The sequence below is a fragment of the Mauremys mutica genome, chromosome 4 (genome assembly GCF_020497125.1).
Source record: "Mauremys mutica isolate MM-2020 ecotype Southern chromosome 4, ASM2049712v1, whole genome shotgun sequence".
NCBI lineage: Eukaryota > Metazoa > Chordata > Testudines > Geoemydidae > Mauremys > Mauremys mutica.
This window is the reverse complement of record NC_059075.1, coordinates 18,409,060-18,423,097: the sequence shown is the minus strand read 5'-3', so window position 1 is coordinate 18,423,097 and position 14,038 is coordinate 18,409,060. Positions and strand designations below refer to the sequence as shown.

Sequence of the window (14,038 nt, the reverse complement as noted above, 5' to 3'; positions counted from 1 at the left end):
CTTTATGCCCCACCTCTAAACATTAAAAATAACCATTACAAAGAAAACATCCTTCCTCCATTTGTATTCACATTTCTCCATTTCCCTCTTAAAAGCAGCTTTTGGGTTTAAAGGATAAAAGGACGTTCAAGCTACATCTACTTTTAAGCCTAATTTTAGCTCTCTTTTATTGATTGTGGGTGAAATGCCATTGACTTGACTGGGGCCAGGATTTCACCCTTAGATCCTGTGTACACTGGCGGAGGCATGTAGGCAACGTGTAGCTAGAAGCCACAGTGAAAGGCCGGCTGTGTCCACACTCACTGCAGTGTATAGTTACACGAGGCAGCGAAAGGCTCTGGGAGTGGGGAAAGGTTCCAGCAGATCCCTGCTGACGGAGCCTTTCCCCAGGCCCTGCAGCAGGAAAAGGCTCCAACAGCAGGATGATACACTGCTAAAAATGGCAGTGTTGATGTGGGAAGCACTGCTTGGGCATGCAGAGCACCACATACAGTATATACCTTTGGGTTCAGGTGTGTAGGGCACTCTACTCTATTCACCTAAGCTGTCTACACTGCTATTTATACCATTCTAGCTGGGCATGTAGTGAGTGTATTCTACACACCACCACAAGTGTAGATGTACCTTTAGACGTATGTTCAACAGATGACTAGTATGAGCAGTCCCAGGCTGTGATGCAGCCAGGGTGGATTTGATTTAATCATGGATTTCTACATAAAAGTGCATTCTTGTTGGTTGTTATAACCTTAATACATATTCTGCACAACTCAGAGATGGATGTAGGTTTCATTTTTAGAAGGTCCGCACTATACATTTTTTTAAGTGATTTATTTTGAAAACTTTTCAGATTCGTTTTACAGCTATATCAGAAAATGAATGATTGTTTGGTTATTTCATTTACCAAAGGTAATTGAAGCAGATATTTATGAAGTAATTGGGAGATGAACTATCTCCAAGTCAACAGGTTAATCATTGATATTTGGAGGATTTTCTTGTCATGCTGTATTAGGAAATCATCATCAGACAGACATTTAAATTGTTTTATTTAACTAAAACAACAATATTAAGTATTCTGGATTTTTTTCTTCAACAGCAAACATATATTTTAACAAAACAAGCATATGTCCCTCCCTTCTCACATTTATTTCCAGTCTTCTTCTCCTTGTCCAGATCTATTCAGCCCCCAACACGCTTCTATTCTTTGCACTTTTGGAAACCTTTCACTTTTAGAGAGAGAGAGGTAAGGGATTGACTCTGGGTACACAAATCTGCAGAGGGGCAATATAGTTGAGGTCTGTTATTTCTCACCTCTCTATATTATTTATTTATTTATTTAAAACCATTTTTGCTGTTAACAAGCATGTTATCTCTGGAGACACAAATCCGCAGTTTGAGAACTGCTGCAAAACTAAGCATCTCTGATGGTATCTTCTAGACTGAGCACTAAGTCCCATTGGGTAGATAGAAAGATTAACCTAAATAATCTATACAGACGCCCCTGGAACCCCATAAGATTGGGTCCCTAATCCATGAACTATTGGAACTCATTTACAAAACTTTTCTTAAACATTACATGAATATATAGTCTCATACTACAGAATTAGAATTTATAATCCCTATTCCCTTATGAGATATCTTTGAGCTATAATGTATCTTAATTAAAACTATCTTTAGATAAAATGCTTTTTGAGGAAAAAAATTTATTAAAAAAATCCAATTTATATTTAAAAAAATCTGGTTTTTATCCACCCTGGATGCAGCCTAATTGGTTGGGAGGGACAAAAATAGGACTGAAATGCAATCTCCCTGAAATGGAAAGTGTCAGTCACTTTTGGGGCCATTTTCTACAAAGCGATACAAGAAAAACACATAATTTACTTTGCTTTAGTTTGTTTTCATCCTCCCCATGTCATCATAACAGAATCATAAGCTACAAATATGACCAACTTGAATCAATGAATGAAAGACTAAGTAGAAAATAAGCTAAAGAGAACCAGGTAAAAATGTGCTGAACTTAAAGACAAATATTGTGCCTGTGTCACACATAGGGAGGCCTGGGATTTTAAATACCCCACAATGATACCAGAATAATCTAAATTCAACAGCTGAACTGCAATTTAAATATTTAAACAGCCAGTAGCTGTAAATAGCTACGCTGGGATTCTGTTCTCTCAGGAGGTAAGAGATCAATTCTCCACTAGTCAGAGTACAGGATACATTCTTCAGCTCTGTTTCCTTCAACAGCTGAAATACAAGTCTCCTGCAGCAGCATAGTACTTCTCTGTCATCACTTTTATCATCTTATTTACATAACCCATTAGCAGGTGGCAGCAATACAACTAACTTGTTCCTTAAAAAGATGTCCTCAAAAAGGGTCAGTAGGCTGAGACAGCTCAACTCTGCTGGGGTCTTTGTTTTGCTTTGTGCTGACCTCTCCCCAGTAATCTCAAGATGAGAGAACATTTATTTCTTATGTGAGGAGAGCCCGGAAATCAACAACTAGTTTGGGGCCTGATTTTCAGTAATGCTGAGCACCCACCCTCTGAAAAACCAAGCCAAAGGCCTCTCAGGTTGGAGCACCCCAAAATTGTGACATCCATGATCATTTGTACTTTTGAAAACGTAAACCTATTAGAATCTAGACCAGGGGTCGGCAACCTTTCAGAAGCGGTGTGCCAAGTCTTCATTTATTCCCTCTAATTTAAGGTTTCGCGTGCCAGTAATATATTTTAACGTTTTTAGAAGGTCTCTTTCTGTAAGTCTATAATACATAACTAAACTATTGTTGTATGTAAAGTAAATAAGGTTTTTAAAATGTTTAAGAAGCTTCATTTAAAATTAAATTAAAATGCAGAGCCCCCCGGACCAGTGGCCAGGACCCGGGCAGTGTGAGTGCCACTGAAAATCAGCTCGCGTGCCGCCTTCGGCACCCGTGCCATAGGTTGCCTACCCCTGATCTAGACCTATGTCATCTGAGAAATCAGAGCTTTTGCAAGGACTGCACTAATAGCGCTGAACATTCACATCTGCTTTTGCAAGTAGTTTATGTATTAAATATGAATGAAACATACCGCTCCTCTGGAGTCTCCACATGAAATGTTCTTTCAATTACTGTAGTCCACTGGAGGCATCTAATGATGAATGTGTTTGGTTTAGGTCGTTCTGTCTTCATCAGCTGGCATTCTACCACAATCAAGGAAGAAAAAGTCATGGTACATAAGCAGGTTTAAATAATAATTTGTCTTTATTCTTATCTAGCAAACTGTTGCAATTAATCAGCCACAGAAATCTCTAAGTACTTCTTTAGGAGACATAAGACAGTTTGCTATGCTGATGAAACCAAATAAATAGCTCAGTAGATAGTCATATAAGCTTTGCTTGAATCAAGTTCTATTTATCTATTTAAAGCTTTCAGAGCTGACCAGCCGTACAGTGTAATGCCACTAGAGATCCAAACTCAGGTCCCACATTCCCCTGATCGTTGGGAGCAGAGCACATGACAGGGGCAGTTCACAATGGGTCTGATTATGGCATCCACTGAGGTTAATGGCAAAGCTCTCATCACCTTCAGTCACACAGGATCAGGCCCATAGCTTTGAAGAAGTTAGCAGAGAGTGTGTTTGCAGTGTTTCTTCTATAAAGACCTGTGTGGCTAACAGAAAGATCAACAAAAGTCTCTGGAGGAAAGTACCTCCAGTCCTCATTACCTTATTATCAAGGGCAGATCACAGAGGGGCATTCCAAAAAGGACCTTCTTAGCTTAAAAAAAACCCACTCAGACAATGGATGTGTAGACACCCACGTTAAACTCTGGTGACAGCTTTCACCCCTGCAGATACCACAACACAATCTAAACTAACAATTCCCCAGAAGTACGGATCATTTCATAACATCCAGAAACCATAAAGTGGACTCCCTATACCATCATTCACACACAGAACTTTCTTCACAAAATTATTTCTGCATTTCTTAGGCATGAAGTGGGGAGAGGGATAGCTCAGTGGTTTGAGCATTGGCCTGCTAAACCCAGGGTTGTGAGTTCAATCCTTGAGGGTGCTATTTAGGGATCTGGGGCAAAAATCTGTCTGGGGATTAGTCCTGCTTTGAGCAGGGGGTGGACTAGATGACCTTCTGAGGTCCCTTCCAACCCTGATATTCTATGAGTCTACGGTCCTTTTTTCCTTTCTTTCCAAGCTACATTTAGTATTTTATGGACATTCCTCATGGGACAGCCCAGCTTTAAGATCCTTCAAATTTGGGGCTGACATTGATGCTCATTAATAGCAGAATGGCTGCTGTACGCTGAACAAACTCAAATAAGTTCAGTTAAGTAGCAATCTTCAGGCTATTTTAAGACATTTTTTGTACCTAGTTTTCTGAATTGCATTCAGCAGAACTCTAATAATAATAATAGAGTTCCTCCTTCTAATGGGAACCTCAATTACCCAACTAAAAACAAAAAGGACCAAAAAAAAAAAGAAGAAAAAAAGGGAAGAGTTTTTGAATGTAGCTGTTCTTGTTCCAGCATCAAGTCTCTTGCTCTGCGCTTTCTGAAAGCACTGCCTCACTATTATTTGGTCTTAAAGTTCTAAAGTAAACTTCATAGTAAACAAAAGGTCCTATAGAAAGTCAAGAAGACATCTCTACTTGCTACTAAAGCTTCTACCAGGTTCCACCTTCAGTAAGATACAATTTAGTAATGTCATTCTGGATACATTCTGTTATTAAGAGTATACACTCTAGCACTGTTAGACAAATTTTATTATTGTGAAAACAGAGTGTCCCATTTTAAATTCAAGCCTTTAATTAGCACATTGTCTGTAAGATTAAATATTTACAGCCAGTGTATTTGGGTTCTGTATTTTTGGCAGTATATTTCATGCCTCATTTGCTGCTGAAATTATAAGCTTTTCAACAAGTCATTTTGCATTTTTTAATCACAAGAAAATCTAATTTTTCTTTAATAGCATGCTGAGGTTATACTGTGTCCTACAAAGAACCGCAATAAGAAAAGAGAAAGTTTATTAATGAGTCATGGAAAGATTTTCGTGTGATAAACATTATTTCCTCATTCCCTAGAAAAACGAACATTAAAGAACCACCACAAACAGATGCAGTTACGCTTTTATTATGCTGCACCCACCTCTACTGCATGTGTTCTTGTAGCTGCCACCATCTTTTAAGGAACTGTAGTTTACGCTGTATACTATGATAAGAGTTAGCGTGGTCCAGTGGATAGGACTGTGGACTGAGTTCTACCTCCAGCTCTGCAACTGACCTGTGGTGTGACCTTGGGCAAGTCACTTTACCTCTCTTTGCCTGTTTCCCCTCCTATTTTTAGTCTGTCTTGTCTAGTTAGACTGTGTTCTCTTTGAGCAGGGACTATGTGTTTGAACACAATGGAGCACTGATCTTTGCTGAGGCCTCTAAATACTAATGTATAATACCAATAATAATACCGGCTATAGCTAATGAGTTTAAAAATTATGAGTTGTCTGCTCTGTTTATCCTGCAGCTCAATATTATTTTTAAAAGACTATTAAATAATTTTTTTTACAAGTATTTAGTCAACGTCCTTGTCATGGACCTGCTTGCTACACTACTTGATACCTATGAATAGATATTTTCAGCTAGTAAGGTAAATATTTCTGTAAGTCACCATAAAAACAAAAATTAACTTCTTAACTTCAGCATAACAAACTATGCTACGCTTTTCAATACAGAGAACGAGACCAATTAAATAGCAACGCATTTCGTCTAAATCAGCACTGTCCATTGATATTTGTTAAGCTTGCTGATCCAGCAATCTTTAAAGCATGCAGCAAGATGAATAATAGAGATTTGTCAGTTAATAACCACTATAATTCAAGTATGTCACACAGAAGTGTTTTGTTTGGTGAACAATATGCTGTCTAATTACCCTGCTCAATCATAACAGCACATATCACAAAATGCAGAAATCTTTACTTTTAACTTGCAGTACACTAAAGTACTGTACCATACAGATTTTTAAAAAATAAATAAATTAAGTTACTACCCAATTTCCTCCAGACATAGCTAAGTCTCCCGGACTTTATTTTATCAATGAACTCAGGAAATACCTCTTTAAAAAAAAAAATCTTTAAATCGGACACAATGCTATTTGTGGTACTTTACAAACTACTCAGGACAGGTTACCATTTTTTATAAGTCTGTACAGCACCATGCACACCTATACCACTGCATAAATAAAAAGTTATTACTGGCCCAATGATACTACATATGATTGATATCACATTTTATGTTCTGCTATGAAAAAACCTCACACCTCCAATATCAGCTGAGGATCACTTGGCCACTTAGAAAACAGTCAGTCCTGTCAAATGGACCAATACCACTATTCCCCATTTGCAACAAAGTCTGTACTATAAACTGCCGCCTGTTTAAAAAAATGATGTAAACTATTCTCAAGAACCTCTTGATTCTTTCTTGGCGTTTGGTCTTAAAATAAGTAGGACAGAGAAATTGTTTCTAACAGGAACGGACACCAAGGCATTCAAATGCAAATTACCATTTTGTATTTGAAAGACACTTAGTATTATCCTAGTGACTTTCTAAAATGTCACAATATTTGCTTCCCTAGCACTTAAGCTAAAAGCCAGATTATTTGTGATGAAGGTGTCAAACTCTGCTCCCTATTTAATGACATCACATTTTAAACCAATAATGTCAAGGAAGAATCCTTCACTCCCCACTTTTTTTTTTTTTAAATAAATGAAAAAGAAAAAACAGAAAAGGACAGACAGTAAGAAGAGCACTCTGGTGAAAAAGAGACGGTTTGAAAAGGCAAATAAGGAATGTTATGTCTCAAAGCAAGCCTTCTTTCTGTGCTACTGGATAGACCTAACCATACGATAGCAAGGCGCAAGTGAGAACAGAGTTCTGAATGCCACCTTACGCCCAGAGTCAGCAAGGTATTTAAATTCACTGGACTTGGAGATTGCTGATAAAGTCAAGTTATCTACTGGAATCTGATCATCTTGTGCAAAAGGTCCAGAACACTGATAATTCTTGGCCACAGATACACAGTCCTGCCCATAAAACTACTACTAGTTTAGATGGTTGACTACAGTTGTCATATACCCAATGCAACAAAATCTTTTATACAGAACATAGTCCACCCACATTTTGATGACAGGAAAAATAATCTGTTCCTTGTAGCAGGGTCTCTATTTTCATGTTAATTTTTTCTATAAATTACCTCTTTCAGATGCATAATTTAGAGGGTTTATAATCTAATATGGAGATGTGTGTGATAATCAGAGATTACTCTCAATATATGAATTGGGGAGGAGGGATAGCTCAGTGGTTTGAGCATCGGCCTACTAAACCCAGGGTTGTGAGTTCAATCCTTGAAGGGGGGGGCCATTTAGGGAACTAGGATAAAAATCTGTCTGGGGGATTGATCCTGCCTTGAGCAGGGGGTTGGACTAAATGACCTCCTGAGGTTCCTTCCAACCCTGATATTCTATGAATCCCACTAACTTAAGCTGTTTATAGCAATAGAATTTATTTGTTATTTGCCTGCATCATCGCTGGAATGTTTTACATTATTTCAGAAAAGTTCTGCATGAACACTTATTTGCTATCAGGTCTCTTATCTCACCTCTCTTGGTAGTGAAGGAAAAACAAAATAAATTACCAATAAGAGCGGAGATCCAATCCTGCAAATCTGTTGGAGTTGCATGCTCAGAAGGATTAGGCATTAGTTTTGATGGAATAAATTCAAATCACCAACAAATATTTTATGGGAGAAAATTTCCAAACCGTATCCTTGAACTACACAAACAGATGAATGGACATTTCAAAATGTAAAGTAGGCAAAGGAAAAGCAGGATTTTTTCTTTTTTCCCTTTTAAAATAAAGATAAGACTGATTTTACAGAAGCAGCTTTTCAAACAAGCTTTCATAGACAGTGATGGGATCAAACCCCATTCCATCTGAAGCATGAGTGTCTAGGACTGATCTTAGGGTAGTGAGGGACTTGCAGATTGCAAAACTGTAGATGCAACTTATATTTCTGCACCAACTGTGCAGAAATGTGGTTAGTATCGGACCCACCGTCTTATTTATTCTTCCTCGCAGAAGGGGGTGCAACTTATTCACAACAAAGCTGAAACTCAATATTTGAGTTTTTGCATTTCATTACAAATATGAAAATGGCCCTATTTTCATTTAAAACCGTTTCTTCTTGAAGATCAGACCACTGAGTGAAAACTGAGCTGTTTTCTAATGGAAAACGTGAAGATTTCCAGCAGCAGCAGAGTGTAATTGTTGAGCAAGAGTAGTTTTGCTGTGAAATTGCAGATTTTTCATAAGTTCTTGACAGAGAAATAGCCACTTTGCTGAATTTCACTAAATAGCAAACATTTGGAGTTGTGAAATTACTGAAAATAAATTGAAAAGTTTGTATGTAACACTCTGGGGCAAGCCTGTCCCCACTTTTGCTATTATCAACCTTCCCTGAGCCACTGCTAGCTGTTTGTATCTCACTGGCAGAGTGAAAATTGTATTTTGGGCTGTGTTCTTCATCTGATACTTGCAAAGGAAGCTTGAGTTAACTTTATACATTTTGGCAGTCCTTTTACCCAACTACAAGCATGCTTCACAGACTGCCAGACTCCAATCCAAGACAAATGAAAGTGGACCATCAGATTTGGGGGCAGAGAGAGGTGTGAGCAGGCTCAGAGAGACAAGACTGTAACATAACAGGGTCTCAAAAGCCAACAATATGCAGGTGATTCCCAGTTCTATTTGAAGGGCCAGAGTCCAGTGCCTCAACGACAAGTAGTTGAACAAAGATAAATCTGAGCAAGATGGAAGAGAGATTCTAGTCTATATAGCTTTTTATACCATGCTCATCATTGTAGTATCTGTGTGCCTTCCAGTAGTGCATTAAGCAATGTGACTACACACTGGTCATGTGTTTGTTCTCTCTCTCTCCCCAGAAGGAGAAACATGTGCAGACGTGTGTCTTATTTTAGTAGGGTTTTTTTTACAAAATAAATATGCCTGTTGCTATGTGTTTGTATTAGAGAAGGCAAGATCAAAAAAGTGTGCCTTGCACTTGGTGCGGAAAGGGGTGAGGATTCTGTCTCCCACATGGACAACCTTTACTCTCAATAATAAGAGTTCCACTGGGCCAAAAGAGCGTAGTTGTCAACCATAGTCTTTGTCCCAGAGCTTTAGATGGTCTTTCAGGTATCCTGGATCCAGGCCATGGAGCGCTATGAATATAAGGACCATGCCCATGAATTTGATTTGAAGCCAACAAAGAGTGTAGGACAGTTGTGATGTGTTCATGGTATTTTCAACAACTAGCTCAAACTACAGTCACTTCCTCAAGCAAAGAAGTCTGCCTGTTGATTATCAAGTTAGTTTGCAGTCTTGGGATCCTCTTAGACTCTTCATTGCCACTGTATTTCCAAATACCAGCAACTGCTAAGAACACCTTTCCTCCACCTCCCCTATCTGGCCAGGATGCTACACCCTATGATGGACCTGTGTCTGTCTGTAAGACGCTCTGATACCATAACAATAAACTTGTCATACATGCCTGGACCAACAGGCTTGATCTGCCAAAAATCATCAGAACCCTCAACTAAGGAATAAGTTAACCCCTCCTGAATGAGTTATGGAAGAAAAGCAGAAGAAAGAAGGCAACTCACCATTTTCAGACCTTAGCACTGACCCTTCCTAAATAATGACCATAAAATATGCTTAGCAGCAACTTAATGAAGGTGTTAAAATTTCCTGGGTACATATCAAGTGCTTGAAAAGACAGTCTAGGGCTAACGCACCTTTTAGCGAACGGCTGTGCCGCTACAGCCATGCCGCTAAAAGACGTGCAGTGTAGCCGCTGGTTGTCGGCAGGAGAGAGCTCTGCCGCTGACAAAAAACTTCCACCCCCAACGAGCGGCGGTAGCTCCTGCTGACAAAGCGCTGATCACACCGGTGCTTTTCATTGGCAAAACTTTTGTCTTTCGGGGGTGGGATTGTGTGTTTTTTTACCACCTCTGAACAACAAAAGTTCAATTGCCAATGTAGACAAAGCCTAGGATTTAATGGCTTTCTGCTGCTTTCCTTACTTTGCTGACCTGTAAGGAGAAATCAGCATAAAGAGCGAAGCATTATAGGCTCTGTCATTCCTGAGGTGAAAATACTAATCAAATCTCTCTTGGGACTGGCCTGGCAAGACAAAAGGCACCTAACACACTCTCCTGTCATTCTGGACTGATGCAACTTGTGATAACATGCTCATTTTTTATTCCCAGCCTCATCGTACCTTAAAATATAATAAAATAAGTAACCAGACACCTGTTGGGCACATGGGTACCAGGGCTGACATGCGAATGGATGGCACAGAGCAATAATTCCCGAGACCTTCTTGTGTTTTAATAGGCCTCGGGATGCCCTAGAGGAAATCTGATTGGAGATTCATTTTTGTACCTAATCTTTAAAAGGCATCTATCTCCTTCTAGATGTGCAAGCTCCCCCCTCAACGTATGGAGTGCCCACTGCTGCTCCTCAGGCAGAACTTCACTACCCAGCCTACCAGGCAGGGACGCTCAATGGAGCACCGTTTATAACAAATGCTGCATGATTCCACTTGTAAAGCTATGGGAAGTGAAGGGAAATGAAGGGAGGACTGCATATCGGCATGAGGAAGATAGACATTGAGAAAGAATAGCAGACAATAAGATGCAACGGAAGCCAAAATAGGGGAAGAACAGGTTAAAGAATATTTAAATAAGTTAGATGTATTCAAGTCGGCAGGGCCTGATGAAATTCATCATAGGGCACTTAAGGAACTAGCTGAAGCAATCTCAAAACCATTAGCTATTATCTTTGAGAACTCCTGGAGGTCGGGTGAGGTCCCAGATGACTGGAGAAGAGCAAATATAGTACCTATATTTTAAAAGGGCAACAAGGAGGACTCAGGGAATTATAGACCAGTCAGTCTAACTTTGATACCTGGAAAGATACTGGAACAAATTAAAAGCAGCGAAGAGTCCTGTGGCACCTTATAGACTAACAGACATTTAGGAGCATGAGCTTTCGTGGGTGAATACCCACTTCGTCGGATGCATGTCAAAATTAGTAAACAAACAAAACTAGTAAACAAACAAACAAATTTGTAAACAACCAACTGGTAAGCACCTGGAGGATAACAGGATTATAAGGAATAGCCAGCATGGATTTGTCAAGAACAAATCCTGCCAAACCACCCTCATTTCCTTCTTTGACAGGGAAACTAGGGAAATATGATCTAAATGAAATTACTATGAGGTGGGTGCACACCTAGTTGAAAGACTGTCCTCAGAGAGCAGTTACCAATGGGTCACTGTCAAACTGGGAGAGTGACTCTAGTAGGGTTCCATAGGGGTCAGTCGTGGGTCCAGTACTATTCAACGTTTTCATTAAATGACTTGGACAATGGAGTTGAGCGTATTCTTATAAAATTTGCAGATGACACCTCGCTGGGAGGGGTTGCACGCACTTTGGAGTGCAGGATTAGAATTCAAAACAACCTCGACAAAATGGAGAATTGGTCTGAATTTAACAGGATGAAACTCAATAAAGACAAGTACAAAGTACCTCACTTAGGAAGGAAAAATCAAATGCACAACTACAAAATGGGGAATAACTGGATAGATGGCAGAACTGCAGAAACATCTGGGGATTATGGTGCATCACAAACTGAATGAGAGACACCAATGTGATGCAGCTGTGAAAAAAGGCCAAAATTCTGGGGTGTATTAACAGGAGTATTGCATATAAGACCCAGGAGATAATTGTCCTGCTATACTTGGCACTGGTGAGGCCTCAGCTGGAGTGCTGTGTCCAATTTTGGGGGCCACACCTTGGGAAAGATGTGGACAAACTGGAGAGAGTCTAGAAGAAAGCAACAAAAATGATAAAAAGGTTTAGCAAACCTGACCTGAAGAAAGGTTAAAAAATCCTGGATGTTTAGTTTTCAGAAAAGAAGGTTGGGGGAAAGGGGGACCTGATAACAGTCTTCAAATATGTTAAGGGCTTTTATAATGAGGATGGTGATCAATTGTTCTCCATGTCCACTGAAGATGTACAAGGAGTAATGGGTTTAATCTGCAGTAAGGGAGATTTAGGTTAGATATTAGAAAAAGCTTTCGAACTACAAAGGTAGTTAAACTCTGGAATAGGCTTCTAAAGGAGGTTGTGGAATCCCTACCATAGGAAATTTTTAAGAACAGGTTGGATAAACACCTGTCAGAGACAGTCTAGGTTTACTTGTCCCTGCCACAGTACAGGGGGCTGGACTTGGTGACTTCTCATGGTGCCCTCCAGCCCTACATTTCTATGAACATGGTAAAGAATGTCCAGGAGAAGGGAATTCTATTCAGTTTCTTCTGCCACACCCCTTGTTGGGGTGCTTAAGTGCAGTATCAGAGGCATAATTGGGGGTCCCTGTGTGTGGCAGCAGTAGGAAGAGGACCAGTTTCTATTATCCCCTGAGCCCAGAAATTCTCTTGGTGCCCTGACACACAATTTTGATTTTAAAATTTAAAAAATGAACATGTTCCATCAATTTCAGGGCCTGATCCCATGCTCGTTGAAGTAAATGGAAAGACTCCCATTGATTTCAACACACTTAGGACCATATCCAAACAGCAAACATGTAGTTTAGGGCTGAAAGCCCCAATTCTGCAACATTCTTAATCTTATCCTACTGAACAGGATTAGTAATGTTTAAGTACCTTGCTGAATCAAGGCTTAAAAGTTAGCTATTTTCCCTAATGTACAAAATATAAGAAGAGTAAAGGTAAAAATAGTAAAAGAGTAGTTTGTATTGTAACTATAAACAACAATTAGTAATTTCAAATAGAAAAGAGACTGAAAAAATAACAGTGAATTACATAAAGTAAATGCAATCACACCTTGCATTAATCATTTGTACTTCAAAACTATAAATCAGATTAACACTGCAAAATCTAATATTGCATAAAATGAAAACTTTGTATGTTTTCATAGAACATTTGTCTTGAGCTGATTTTGATTTAACATGAAAGGTATTGTGTATAAAGCCTATGCCTACAATAATTCTGTAAAACCCATACAGCAAGAATGAGAGTGCCCGTGAAAATGCTTACGAGCTACGGAGAAATTATTTAAAGGGGATTCCCGCTGGTCAACATCCTGCGGCCGCTCCTTGTAGCCAATGAACGTGCCATCGTTCTTCAACAGAAAATACCTTGGCCTCCATGTCTTTATGTATTCTCCTGGAAAAAACAGAGCAGAAAAGACAGTAAAATATTCCATATATTCCATCCTAACTCCTCATGTTCCAGAATTCCAATGAGAACTTCTTTAAAATATTGATACTGTACATCCTCTTAATACAGAAGGCATTTTAATTCATCGTTTTATCTGCTGCAAACAACGGAAAAAATATAGGCATCAATTCAGATACTGACAGTGGATTTAACCATAAAATGGGACTTCATAAAAAGTAAATAGCTATATTTCCCCCATCTATGCCTATTTCATTCAAATTCTGCAACATCTGCCTTAAATGCAATTTAAAATTTAAAAATCAGAGCAGATGTCCTATGTATTATTTTTGCCATTGTCATTTTTCATACTGACACGTGGAGACATTTTTTTCATTTACATTTTGCAGCGCAAGTATTTTAAACAATGGTGGGTAATTTAGTAATTAGTCAACTGCTTTATCAAACCAACAATAATTTTTAGAGCATAAAAAGGCAATTCTCCACTTAAGTTACATAACATCACTCACTCATCTAAAAGAATGAAGCACAGGAGAGATTGCAATGTGAACGGTAAAAACCTAACTTTTAATATGCAAAAGTTCCAATGGTCCTTCAAAGTGCTTGCTCTCTCTTTTCTGAAGAAAACATCCCTACAGCATACCATGCCACTGGTCATACAAATGTTTTGCAGAGAGAGTGTATAGTTACACACAAACAATACAGCCACACACACAAACTCCTGGCAA

General features: G+C 39.0%; 1 protein-coding gene across 2 annotated transcripts in view; it reads right to left on the bottom strand.

Moving 5' to 3' along the window:
* The window catches only part of AKT1 (AKT serine/threonine kinase 1), a 104,171-nt gene that overhangs the window by 43,761 nt on the left and 46,372 nt on the right, over positions 1-14,038 (bottom strand). For both annotated transcript variants that reach the window (XM_045016505.1, XM_045016506.1), the window contains exons 3-4: positions 13,170-13,298; positions 3,072-3,183 (exon numbers count right to left, since the gene is read on the bottom strand). In XM_045016505.1, coding sequence (XP_044872440.1) covers positions 3,072-3,183; positions 13,170-13,298 — 241 coding nt within the window. The remainder of the gene's footprint in view (positions 1-3,071; positions 3,184-13,169; positions 13,299-14,038) is intronic.